At 53.1% G+C, this 13,516-nt stretch overlaps 1 protein-coding gene across 4 annotated transcripts in view; it reads right to left on the reverse strand.

Annotated features, from left to right (window-relative positions):
• Nucleotides 1-208: 208 nt before the first annotated feature.
• Nucleotides 209-13,516, reverse strand: part of ITGA3 (integrin subunit alpha 3) — a 29,620-nt gene continuing 16,312 nt past the window's right edge. For 2 of the 4 annotated variants that reach the window (XM_067716349.1, XM_067716352.1), the window contains 15 exons: nt 12,936-13,003; nt 12,725-12,861; nt 11,979-12,128; nt 11,790-11,887; nt 11,344-11,491; nt 10,992-11,066; nt 10,302-10,381; nt 10,115-10,192; nt 8,956-9,058; nt 8,667-8,849; nt 8,364-8,486; nt 7,512-7,625; nt 6,456-6,554; nt 2,845-2,970; nt 209-1,586 (listed from right to left, as the gene is read on the reverse strand). In XM_067716349.1, coding sequence (XP_067572450.1) covers nt 1,431-1,586; nt 2,845-2,970; nt 6,456-6,554; nt 7,512-7,625; nt 8,364-8,486; nt 8,667-8,849; nt 8,956-9,058; nt 10,115-10,192; nt 10,302-10,381; nt 10,992-11,066; nt 11,344-11,491; nt 11,790-11,887; nt 11,979-12,128; nt 12,725-12,861; nt 12,936-13,003 — 1,738 coding nt within the window. In that variant the 3' untranslated portion in view covers nt 209-1,430. Of the gene's footprint in view, nt 1,587-2,341; nt 2,484-2,844; nt 2,971-5,577; nt 6,347-6,455; nt 6,555-7,511; nt 7,626-8,363; nt 8,487-8,666; nt 8,850-8,955; nt 9,059-10,114; nt 10,193-10,301; nt 10,382-10,991; nt 11,067-11,343; nt 11,492-11,789; nt 11,888-11,978; nt 12,129-12,724; nt 12,862-12,935; nt 13,004-13,516 lie in introns of those variants that run through there. The other 2 variants (XM_067716350.1, XM_067716351.1) reach the window with 2 other exon arrangements.

Raw genomic sequence — 13,516 nt, forward strand, 5'->3', positions numbered from 1 at the left:
GGATCTCAGTTATGTGACCATGACCATCCCTTAGACTGGGACACCCCTGAGAACAGGAGCAGGTGTCTCCGCCATAGAGCTTCACCCTCCCAACCTCTATGAGCCCTGCACCTGGCTTTGTCCACCTGGGGGTCGGCTAGGTAGCATGATCCGTCAGACCGAATGGCATTGGTGAGGCGTGGGGGTGGACGGAGGCAGAAGCAGTGTGTACAAACTGGGAGCTCTTTACTGGCTGCCGTGAGAAGCCTATATACAAAGAAGGCACGAGGAGGGGGAGGGAGCTCCCCTGCTACAGTACCATGGAAGTGGGCAGGGGTTGGGGAGGGGGCCTGCCAATGGGGAGGGGGCCTGCCAATTGGCAGGGGTCAGGAGAGGCTTTCTGGAACCAGCCTCAACTTCTGGAATGGGCCACAGGGGAGAAGGCAGAGCTAACCTGGCTCTGAAAGCCAAGGACAGCCAAGACCTTCACTTCTAGGTCTCCAGCCCACGGTCAGGGGGGGCAGAGGGGGTTCTGGCTGATGTGGCATCGTGGGGCTCCCTCCCTGTTCTACATTCAAGTGTCGCTCCCTCTGTGATCTTGTGGGGGTCCCTCCAGGCCAGGATGGTAATGTGGCTGAAAGGTGGTATCTGCTCTGTATCCTTCCAACATCTCCCTGGCCCAGGACCAGTCCCCTCTTCTGTTGAGGATTCCATTGTGCTCCCAGGGCAGTCCCAGCACAGTGTGTCCTGGCTGCCTAGCACTGTGTCCATCTTTTTTCTTAAGGCTGAATTTCCTGCTAGTGCATGGAACGGCCATGGCTGAGGACAGAGGTTTCGCAACGATTCATGAAAGAAAGCCATCCTGGGGACCTTCCTTCTAGTTCCTTCTGCTCTTGGGTCTGAGCATGCCGGGTCCTGTGAACACCCCCTTGGACAACCTTAGGCGGGCTCCGACTCTCTGGCATGGGTATCGGGAGCTGCACCGGGGGCCTGTCAGTAGTTTTCATCTTGAGGACAGAGTCAGTCCAGTGACTGTGGCGCACGATGGGTCCAGTGTGACAGAGGAGGTGTCACCACATTGGGGGCCTCTTCCTCCTGGCTCTGGTGGAGGCCCTTTGGCGTGGTTACGGCACAGGTAGAGGCTGGGACACGCATGTCCATGCACCATCTGGGGCGCACAAGCACAGTCCACAAGCAGTAGGACCCATATGTGCTCATATGTGTCCAGGGCACAGGGCTGCAGTGCTCAGCAATGCAGGTTCCACGGCCCCAGCCCTCCTTCGGGGAGAAGGCCATGGCTGGAGGGCACGTGCATACACTTGAACAGGTGTGTGTGCCCGAGCCTGCTGGTGCCAGCCAAAGGCAGTAGCCCCTGTGGACCGTCAGGGCATAACTTATGATAAATAGAAGAAGGGGACACTAGGGGAGCAGGGGTGGGATCAGGGAGGATGTCAGTAGTATCGGTCGCGAGTCTGCCAGCTGGTCACCCAGTGCTTCTTGGTGGGCAGGGTGCTCCCTGGAGGTGGGTAGCGCTCCTCCTCCCGGATCCGCACCCCGTGGTACTTGGGCATGATCCGGTAATAGCGGGTCCGCTTAAAGAAGTCACACTGGAGAAGGGGAGAAGAGAAAGGCCCTTAGCATCCAGCTTTTGCGCCAGTGGGAAGATGTGCCCAGCCCCTTCCTTCCCCACCCGGAGGTCCTCAAAGCCAGGACCGCTACCCAAACACAATGCCATCTCCCTGCGCTGAGATGGGGAGGACAAGGTTCCCCATCCCGGGCCCCAGAGGAAGGAGGAGTTGAGGAAGGCAGAGAGGAGAGGGAGAGGCAGATGGAGACAGAGGGGCAGTCGCTGAGACTGCTGACGGAATGGCTGGGAGGGGTGGTGATCTACCCTGACCACAGTGTCGGGAGGGGTCAGTCTGTCACCCCAGGGGACTCCCAAGAGGAAGAGGGCTGGTTCCCAGAAGAAGGACTCTACTAGTGCCCTCGTTCTCTAGAGGTGGGGATGGGGGTGTGGAATCACTCTGAAGTTTGTCTTGTGGCCTACAAAGATGGGGCCTGGCCTTGGCCTTGACCCTTTCCCGATCCCCAGAAAGCAGAGGGCGCACAGGGAGGGTTTTATGGTTCCCTCTGGGGGTCCCAAGTCCTTGAGGGGCTCAGTGGGGAGGCTGGTGAGAGCAGACACCCCGAGCTCTCCCAGGGTGCGGAGAAGGAGGCCGACAGAGTGGCCTGTTCTTTGTGGTGGTGCTGGGGACAGAGTGACGTGCAGAGAGGGCCCATAAAGGAAGAGGAGCAGACAGAACAGAGTCAGAGGCCCCAGCCAGCTGGGGGCTTGGGGGAAGGGGCCCGGAGGCCGCGTTACCCAGTGGACCAGGGGTGGGGGGCTGCCCCCCTCAGTAGTCGTCCGTCAGCCTCTCTGTCTCTGATGGCTGGCTCTTCATCTCCGCCTTCTGCCTCTTAGCTTCATACAGGGCCCGAGTGCGGGCTCGCTTGAAGAAGCCGCACTGCGGAGGGGAGGAGGTGGGGAGGGGCCATCAGGGGGGGGTTGGGGGGTCCTTGCCAGCAGCACTCATGAACGGGGGCCCGGATGCCTGGGTCCCAGCCCCAGCTTGGTGATGTAGCAGGAGCCAGAGCTCCTGGTTCCCCTTTCTGGCTTGCAGGTCCCCCCATTAACCCAGGCAGGAGCATCCTGGGTGAGATGAGGATGGGGCAGGGGGTGCGACTGGGAGCTGCGAAGAGGTAGGGGGGACTTGGGGGACGGGGGGTGAGACGGAAGTGAGGACTGAGATGAAGGGAGAGTTGGGGAGGGTCTGCTGGCAGGAGGTCCCAGAGCGGGCGTCGCAGTGGCGGGCTGGGTGTCCTCACCTTCCACAGCAACAGAATGATGAGCCCGAGCAGCAGCAGCCCGGCGCTCACAGCCACGAGCACGAGCCACAGCTCGATCTCGGCCGGCAGCTCCTCCACCAGCTCGGAGTCGATGTCCACGGAGAACTGGAGGGGTGAGAAGGGGCTCAGCCTGTATCCACGCCCTCAGCCCCAGAGCTCATCCCTCCTGCTCCAGCTGGACCCAGGACCCTGCTTTTTTTTTAGTTGCACATATTTATTTTTAAATTTTTATTTATGTATTTATTTTAAACATCTTTATTGGACTATAATTGCTTTATAACAAAGTGAATCAGGTATACATGTACATATATCCCCATATCTCTTCCCTCTTGCGTCTCCCTCCCTCCCATCCTCCCTATCCCACCCCTCTAGGTGGTCACAAAGCACCGAGCTGATCTCCCTGTGCTATGCGGCTGCTTCCCACTAGCTATCTGTTTTACATTTGGTAGTGTACATATGTCCATGCCACTCTCTCACTTCGTCCCAGCTTACCCTTCCCCCTCCCAGCGTCCTCAAGTCCATTCCCTAGTACATCTGCGCAGGACCCTGCTTTTTGATCTACTGCCAGTAGGGGGAACTCAGGGACTGGAAAAGCCCCTGCCCGCCCACTGACAGCCACAGATTCCTCCATCCTCCCCTTTCTCCACAGGAGCAGCCTCAGATCTGGGAGGCAGCCTGTAGTCTGGGTTTGTGACCCACACATCTGGGCTTGGGTACCAGCTCCATCCTTCACAAGCTGTGGAACCTTGGACAAGTAATTTCACCTCTCTGAATCTCCATTTCATGCTCTCTGATAAGGGGATCATAATGCCTACCTCATAATCCAGTAGAGACCCAAAAGTAAAACCAAAAGCATGGGTTCTGGGGCCAGACTACCTGGGTTCAAGCCCTAGCTGTGTTATTCACTAGTTGTGTGACCTTGGGCAAGTCACTTAACCTCTCTGTTGTTCATCTATAAAATGGGGATTATGCTAGTAATACCTACATCATCACAGGTTGCTGGAGAGGATTAAATGTGTTTAATATGAGGAAACTGCTTTGAGCAATAGCTGGTACACAGCAACACTCCATAAATATTTACAAAAAAACAAAGAGTGCATAGCATACAGTACAACTTTTTCTTCCTCTACAATGAAGATATATATATATAATATATATGTTTTATAATATGAAGTTATTTCATATATTTTAAATATACATTTATATATGGAAAAATATTTTTTCTGATGCTACATTATTATTTCTTAAAAAGTTATTTAGGGGTCTTCCCTGGTGGCGCAGTGGTTGAGAGTCCGCCTGCCTATATAGGGTACACGGGTTCGTGCCCCGGTCCGGGAAGATTCCACATGCCGCGGAACGGCTGGGCCCGTGAGCCATGGCCGCTGAGCCTGCGCGTCTGGAGCCTGTGCTCCACAGCGGGAGAGGCCACAACAGTGAGAGGCCTGCGTACCACAAAAACAAAAAACAAACAAAAAACAACAACAACAAAAAGTTATTTTGATTATTTTTTTTAAAAATGACATGAAGAAAATTAAAGGTTCCCAGTAATTTTACTCCATAGCAAAAGCTATCTTCAACATTTTGTTGAATCTCTTTCTATATATATATATATATATATATATATATATATATATATATATATATATATATATTTTTTTTTTTTTGCCATGCTGTGCAACATGTGGGATCTTAGTTCCCCGACCAGGGATTGAACCTGCGCCCCCTGCATTGGAAGCGTGGAGTCTTAACCACTGGACCGCCAGGGAAGTCCTCTTTCCATATTTTTAAATGTATGTGTTAAACATATATATATTTTCTTCCACATAAATGGGATCTGTGTGTACTCTATGCACTCTTCTGCGACCTTTTTCATTATCTTTCGATGTCAATTAATAAAGATCAACCTAATCTCTTCTGATGACTGCATAGTCATTGTAGGAAATGTACCATAATTTATTGAACCAATCTCCTACTGAAAGACATTTAGATTGTTTCCAATCTTATGCCATTATAAACAATGCTATAAAAATATCCCCATATATTTATGTTTGCAAACTTGTCCTATTAGCTCCTTAAGATATATTATCATGTGCAGGATCAAAGGAAATGTGCAATTAAAATTTAATAGATATTGATAAATTCATCTCCAAAAAGAATCCATCAATTTATATTCCAATCAATAGCATTTCCTTCTACCTCATCAGCACCGGACAGCATTATTCTTTTTAATATTTTCTAATATGATAGGAAAAAAATCTTATTGCTATTATTTTTATTTCTTTACTATTGAATTGAACCTTGGTATTTCACTCTATGTACACTGCCTGTTTATCTCTATGCCACCCTTTATCTTTATGTATTAAAAATATGTTGGGCTTCCGTGGTGGCGCAGTGGTTGGGAGTCCGCCTGCTGATGCAGGGGACATGGGTTCGTGCCCCGGTCCGGGAAGATCCCACATGCCACGGAGCGGCTGGGCCCATGAGCCATGGCCGCTGAGCCTGCGCGTCTGGAGCCTGTGCTCCACAACAGGAGAGGCCACAACAGTGAGAGGCCCGCGTACCGCAAAAACAAAAAAAACAAAAAAAAACATATACATATATATATATATATATATATATATATATTTGCCTTTTTAGTTTCCTTACTCTCTTTTGCTGTACACAGATTTAAAATTTCATAGTCTCTTATAACTGATTCATTTTGCTGTACACCTGAAACTAATACAACATTGTAAATCAACTATACTCCAATAAAAATTTAAAAAATAAAATAAAATTTCATATAGTCTAATTTGTCAAATTTTTCCTTTGTGACTTCTGGGTTTAATAAAATAACTCCCTTTTTCCATAATTAAAGATTATTAAATTATTTCCTGAATTTTCTTCTGGTATAATAGATTTTATTTCCGATATTTAAATATTTAATCTAACTCAAACGTGTTTTTGTTTATGGTGTGGGGCAGGGGTTTGCCTTTACTTTCCAAATGTGTTCTCCCAATACTACTTGTTTACCTTTTTCTCCTGATTAAAAATGCCATCTGTATAATAAAGTCAATTTCTATCCTGTTCCATTGATCTTTCTGGCCCTTCCTATACTACCTTAATTCATTTTAGGAAATGTATCATAATGTATTTAACCAAAACTTCAGTCACCTCCTATACCTCTCCCCTTCATATCTCCACTTATATCCCTTTCATAACAAATTATTAGGGATTTTGTCATATTTATTCTTCCATATGTAACTCAGAATCAAGTTTGGGAACTTTCTTTTCAAGTTTCCACGGAGATGGCACATCTTCACAGAGATGTCGTGCAGATCAAATGAGCTCACGCAGAGGTTCTCAACCCTGGCTGCACGGTAGAATCACTGGGGGGCACTTTTTAACATACCAACACTGGGGTCCCACCTCCACAGACTCAGATTTCATTGATCAGGGGTGTAGTCCAGACACCAGAAGTCCTCCAGAGGAGTCCAACGTGCTGCCGAGATTGAGACCACATAGCTAAAGCGTGCGAACATGCTCTGGAGAGATGCCCTGTTCTCCCATGCCCTGGCCAGGCACTGCTGTCTCCTAGCACGGTCACTCACCCGCACCGTCTTGTTCTCCATGTTGATGGTGGGGACGCTGGTTCGGAGGAACAGGGTGGCCCAGCTGGCTACCCTGACTCGGTCAAAGTCTTTGTAATCCTGGAGGGGGGAAGGATGGGTCAAAAGAAGCAGCTGAAGCCCCTCTGAGCCTCTCTCCTGACCCTCCCTCAGGGTCAACAACAACCCCCAGGACACCATCCCCCCATCCTTAAGCAGCACCCAAAAGGACCTGACACCAGGCCTCTCCTCCACACACGAACACACGTCATTCATTCATCCGTGCGTCAGGTCCTGTGCTGGATGCTGGGGACAGCAGAGACAATGAAGGTCACCGTCTAGGTCCGGCCTGTGGGCTAAATCTGGCCCATGACCTGCTTTTGTAAATAAAGTATTTCTGGCACATAGACACGCCCATTCATCTATGTATTGTCTGCGGCAGCTTCGTGCTCCTGTGCAGAATTGAGTAGTTGCAACAGAGAGCACGTGGCCCACAGAGCTGAAAAGACGTTTAATCTAGTCATTTACAGAAAAAGTTTGGTCTAGGTGGCACAAGATGGCTGGCACTGCAACCCAGAGCAGAGCATGGTGAGTGGCACGCGTGGTTTCTGAGAAAGTTCTGTGCGTGTCCAGAGGGGAGAGGTCATTTTCAGCTGGAAAAGTCAGAAAAGACCTCGCTGGTGGTCTCTTGAGGGAGACTGTGAAGCCTGAACAGAAGTTTACATGCAGAGATAACAGAGGCGAGCTGGCATCCCGGGGGAAGGAACAGCACGGACTAAAGCAGGGAGGTGGGAAAGCGATGGACACGTGACAGAATAATGAACATGTGAGAGACGGTCATCTTGGCTAGAGACAAACTTATGTCATATCCCCCACGCAGATGCACAGACTAACACTGACACAGCACACAGCAACAGGTGCACAGCCCAGCAGGTATCAATCTCCAGGCAGTCACTGACACACACTCGGGCACACACATGCACCCTGGCCTCATCCTCTTCCTGTTGCTCTCCCTGCCCGGAGGGGTGGCAGTGGAGACCTCCAGACCCCAGCACTGACCTCGATGAAGGTGCTGTTCCACACTCGTGCCTGCACTGTCACGTTGGTGATGACGGGGGCATCAGGAATCCGGCACTCCAGCCACACACAGCGGGTGTGGTCACTGCCACAGCTCTGAGGTGGGCAGGGAACACAGAACACGAGACAGTCTGGGTCTCTAGATTCTTCAGGCTTCGCCCCTGGCTTTGTCCCACCCATGGCTGACCTGAAGGGGCCTGCCCTAATCCCTTCACTCATGCACACTGCACTTACGTGTTTAAGGCACATTCTTTGGGCCAGGCATATATAGATGCCAGCGACAGGGGGCACGGGAAATCTGATCCTTGTTCGTGTAAATGGGGCCCAATCCCAAACGCCACCTTTCCAATGCCTTCCCACGCTGAGGCTTTGTTCCTGCCGGCTCCCTTTACTTGGAAGGCCACTTCTCCCTCTCCACCCAGCTAGACCTCAACTTGCTGCCCAGGCCTGCTCCCCTCTCCCTTCTGACAGAGGGCGCCCTGCACCCTGTCTTCACCTTGCCTCTCCCCATTCCCAGACCTAATGATCAAAGCTTTGAGCATCTATATCACTCCCAACAGGTTGGGGCTCCTGGGAACAGAATCAGTATTGCTTCCTTCAGTCCACTGTACTGGCTGCTCCCCAACACAAGGCAAGGGCAGCGGGGTCCCTCTGAGGGCAGAAGATGAGTCCCCCCCCCGACTGGAGGCTCCTGAAGGCAGGGGCCACATCACCTCATCAGACTGGGTTCTCCTGGGGCGTAGCACCTGTCTCCCTTGCTTCGTGTGCCCCCAGGTGCCCACCCACCCTGTGATGGGCGGGCTCAATCCCCTCCAACCTTGCCCCGTCACTCACCAGCTGGATCTCAGACTTGGCTTTTTTGGCAGCAGCCAGAGTGACCGGCAGGGGGCCCTGGCCTCCCCCGGGGTCCAGCTGTCGCCGCCTGCGTTGTGGAGATGGCGGCCTGTCCCCAGGAACCTGAGGGGGAAGAGGTGATTTGCTGGAGGGAGGATCAAAGGTGAGGAGAGGAGGAAAGGGCAGGTGGAGGGGCAGGCCCCAGAGATGCAGGAGGGGAGGGAGAGGAAGACGCCAGCCTTTCTGCCCTGCAGCTTGCAAAGGCAATGAGATGCAAGTGAACGCTTCCCCTGGTGTCCTTACAGAGAGAGTGAGGTTGAGAGGGTTGACGAGGTCTCCAGGTGGCCGGCAGTGCCAGGACCCATTGCCGTGGACCGTGATCTCCGTGGGGTATAGCAACCACTTGCCATTGCTGACTTCATACGGCCACTCCAGCCCCAGGATCAGGGCACCAAGGGCTGCCAGCCCTTCCCCCACTGGGCCCACCTGCGGGTACAAGGGGTGTCATGGCTACTGTCTCCTGGAAAACCACCCCCATCTCACCAACCCCCACCCTCACACCCTCAGACCCTGGACCCAGAGGTCCCCTTACCTGGAACTCATACTTGAGGGGGCTTCCCACATCCTCCACAGTTTTCATGCCAGACTCACCCATCACTGTCCCCCCAAAGAAGCTTTGTAGCCGGTGACTCACCCTAGGGGTAAGAAAGATGCTGGAGTCACAGGGGATGGGAGGGGCCCTTGCGGGGGCGGGGGCACCAAGGTTAACTACAATTCCTCTGATATCAGGCAGACCTGAGATAAACCCCAGCTCTAGCATTTACTAGCTGTATGGCCTCAAACAAGTTATTTATCCTCTCTGAGCCTCAGTTTCTTCATCTGTAAAGTGGGGTTAATCTGTTAAGCAGGGTCACTATATAATGGGGCTGTTGTGAGAAGACAATGAGATGATGTATATAAAATCCTTAGCATTGTATATACATGCCACATCTTCTTTATCCATTCATCTGTTGATGGACACTTAGGTTGCTTCCCCTAGAGTCTGTCATACAGAGGGAAGTAAGTCAGAAAGAGAAAAACAACTACTGTATGCTAACACATATATATGGAATTTAAAATTTAAAAAAATGGTCATGAAGAACCTAGGGGCAAGACTGGAATAAAGACACAGAACTACTAGAGAATGGACCTGAGGACACGAGGAGGGGGAAGGGTAAGCTGGGACAAAGTGAGAGAGTGGCATGGACATATATACACTACCAAACGTAAAATAGATAGCTAGTGGGAAGCAGCCGCATAGCACAGGGAGATCAGCTCTGTGCTTTGTGTCCACCTAGAGGGGTGGGATAGGGAGGGTGGGAGGGAGGGAGACGCAAGAGGGAAAAGATATGGAGATATATGTATATGTATAGCTGATTCACTTTGTTATAAAGCCTAAACTAACACACCATTGTAAAGCAATTATACTCCAATAAAAATGTTTAAAAAAAAAAATCCTTAGCACAACAAGCTCTCATGAAATGGCAGGGCCACACCAACACCTTAGCCCCAGAGTTTCTGATTCCTCCACTGCTACCTGCTTTGCAAGGAGAATAATAATAATAGTAACAATAATGATAGTGATGTTGTTATGTCTTGGCCTAAGGATACCAAGCCAGGAGAGGTGTCTCAGAGGAGCTTGAGAGACACCTTAGGGAGGGGAGACCCTAGCTCAGGCCCAGCAGGCTGGGGTTGGGGGGAGTGGTACCCACATGCTGAGCGAGGCCTGGAGTGTGTAGTCCACCAGCAGAGTCAGGGTTATGGGCCACAGGTCATCCTGGTGACTTGACCTGGGGAAAGAATGGGGAGGGGAGGGGAGGAATGTGTCAGCTAAGGCTGGGGTGGGGGGGCCCAGGACATCTCAACCCCGACATAGCCTGGCTTCTCGAGGTCACTCACGTGGAGAGCTGCAGCTGTGCCTGGAGTTCCCTTGTGTGCAGGGTCACCCCAATGACCTCGAAGGCAATGAGCAGCTCCATCTGCCATGAGGGTGAGGGAGGCAGAGAGGGGCGTTTGGGGCCAGGCAGGGGTGATGCCATGGGGAAGCGAGGGGCTGAATGCTACGCTAAGGAGTTGGTTCTCTGGCCTCCTCCTCCCATTCAGGGTGCAGTCTCCCACTGCCACCTGTCTCCACTTTTCCACCTTCCTAGCCCCTTCTGTTTCCCTTTTCCCATTCTCTTCTGTTAGTAATATCTCTGCTACTTTTGAGCCACATGACCTTGAGCAATCACTGAAACTATGTAAGCCCATGTTTCCTTTCTGTAAATCAGCATCTACCTCCTCAGAAGGTTGTGAGAATTATATCATATAAAAGAAGCACAGCCTTGGGGTCAGGGCCTGGCACATAGTAGGTGCTCAGCAAAATCGGTTTCCTCACCTCCACCTGCTCTAGCTTTGCGCATAGCTCCCTAGTGGCCCCATTTTTCTGTCTCTGGGTCTCTCCCCACCCCCTACTGTATCCCCCCCTCCTCCACTCTGGCTCTTTGCTTCAAGGAAGCCTGGGAAGCAGGCAGGCAGAGTGAAGATAAGGAACTCATCAGAGGAGTAGCCTGGGACCCACAGGGTTGGGAGGGTGTGGTCGGCGCTCACCCTCTGGTTCCGTTTGAAGGGGTTCCCCAGCTCGCAAACAATGGTCATGGTCTCGTTGGCTTGGCAAGCTCCAGGCTGAAGAAAGAAGACAAATCAGGTCTGGGTGGTCAGACTAGGGCTTGTCCCGCCCCTCTCCTGTGGTACAGGGCCTGAAGCCCTAGAGGCCTGAGAACCCATGTGTTCCCCTAGCAGCAGAGACGCTGCAGGCACCTGAGGAAGCCCAGCCTAGAGTAGTTGGGGGGGGGGGGCGGGGAACACATGGCAAATGACAACACATGTACATGACATGTATGAAGGATGCATATACGTGGTGAAGCCGTGATTGGGCTCCGAGGGGGCGGAAGGCACTCACGGGGCGCACTGAGGACAGCAGCAGGGCGGGAGGCACCGCCAAGGTGAGCAGCGCCTCGTGGGCGTCTTCCCCAGCCCGCTCCCGGCTTGGTGTGTTGGTCAAGTTGATGCTCAGCAGCAGTTTTCGGAAGTCTCTACTGTATGGGAGCCTGAGAGGGGAGGAGCCCCGGGCTGAGCCCAAAGCCCCGCCCCCGGGCCCGCCCCAGACCTGTTAGGCCCCGCCCCCCAGAAGAAAGCCCCTTTTCTGGCCAGGGAAGGCCAGTCTGAACAGCTCCCACCCCGCTAATTAAGGTCCCTCCTCTCCGATTCGCCTCTCTCTGAGACGCCTCCCCTCAGATCTTACCAGTTCTCTCCCCTCTTCCAGACCAATAGGGCCCCGCCCCTCAATTCCCCAAAGCCAGTGAAGTTCGCCCCACCCTTGGCCAATCCCCGCGGTCCAGAGCGCACCTGCTCAGCCGCTGCCCCAGCTCAGACACGAAGGCCGCCTGCATCTGCAAGTTGCTGTCGCACTTGTTGTCCGGCCCGCACTCCTTCTGGAACTGGACCTGGGGGTGGTCGGAGGCGTGGAGGGCCCACCACTCACAGCGCCCTCTGGCCCCACAGCTCTCCGGGTCCCTGTCCTTCGGCCCCACCCACCTCCGTGTGGTTCTCCAGAGCCTGCGCCTGGTTGAGGACCGGGTAGGCGTCCAGGGACCGAAGCCCCAGTCGGGGGCGCTCAGGCATCCGCAAAGGTAAAGAGTAGTTCATGGAGATGATGATGGGTCGGAGTTTGTCACGGACGTTGTCCTGGGAAAGGAAGGCGCGCTGAACCCAGCTCTGCACTGCCCTCCAAACCAAGTTGAATCCTCACACCATCCTAAACCCCTAGGGAGGAGCTGAAGGCCCCCACCCCGCCTCAACCCTGAAAACCCCCTGTAAGGCTGAACCCCCTCCCGTCTGATCACCAAATTGACCCCACTGGTACCACCTTGACCCACAAGTGAGAAGGTGGGGCTCCTCCTCTCCAGGGAACCCTCTGGGGGGAGGGTTGAGCTTCCCTTCATCCCTGGGGTTCCCAGGTTGAGTTCTTCCTTCTCACCCTGATGTCCCAGAGAGAGCCTGAGCCTGCCCCTACTAACGGATGCCTTTTCCCCAGAGGTGAGCTGAGGCAAGAATTTCACACCCCTCACTGTGGCCCCCATCCGTACTCCAAGGGTCTCCTCTCTCCTCTACCATGGGCTGGGTGCTGTGCACTGTACCCTCTACTTACCTATGGTCTTCCAGGCCGACCTGCCACCTCTGTCTCTGGGGAGACCTCATTCCCTCACCCTTGACCTTGGGGACTCTGGCTACCTCTTCCTGGGGCCATGGAGCCCACGTGCCACCCCTCGCCCCTCCCTCACCATCAGGAGCAGCTCCAGCGTCTGGCAGCGCATCTCGGGCATGGAGAAGAAGCCATGGAAGATAGCTGACTGACTGCGTGCAAAGCGGAGCCGGGGCGGGCGGCGGTCCCGGTCGGCCTCCAAAGTGTAGGCCAGGGCTGCGGTGCACAGTGTGGTCAGCAAGTGACCAGGTGAGCATGCCCTCCCCCTCACCCTGCAGCCCAGCACTCACTGATGTTCCGTCTGTAGTTGGGGTCCCCGGCACTCTGGTTGTAAGCAAAGCACAGCTCTACCTGCACACTGTTGAGGGTGGGGGACATGGAGGAGGGTCTGGTCACAGTGGGACCCAGATATCCAGGCCCTGGCTTTCACCCCCTTTCCTGGGCAAGGCGGAACAGGGCCCTTCAGGGAAAAGGCAGGGACAGAACTGGGGAGTCCACAGGGTTGGGCTGGGGTGTCCCTGGCCCCTTCCCTCCCCACTCTCATCAGAGCCATAGAAAACAGGGTTAGAGGGCACCAATGGGGAAACGGAGGCCCTGAGAGCAGGAGTTGCCTGAAGTCATTAGTCAGTTGTTGGCCCAGCCCAGTCTTGGGCAGGATCCCCAGTCCAGATCTCCCTCCCCACCCCACCCCCCACTCCCCTGCTCTGTCTCCCCCTGCCTTGTGATCCAGTACCCTCATTCACACACAGACCTTGGGGTCATCACCATCATTACTGTAACCATCTTAGCAACTAACATTTTTTGAGCACTCAGGGTTTAGAGAGAGCCATGCTAAGGGCTATTTGTATATTATCTCATTTGATTATCACAG

This window comes from Pseudorca crassidens, chromosome 19 (assembly GCF_039906515.1).
Source record: "Pseudorca crassidens isolate mPseCra1 chromosome 19, mPseCra1.hap1, whole genome shotgun sequence".
In the NCBI taxonomy this organism is placed as follows: domain Eukaryota; kingdom Metazoa; phylum Chordata; class Mammalia; order Artiodactyla; family Delphinidae; genus Pseudorca; species Pseudorca crassidens.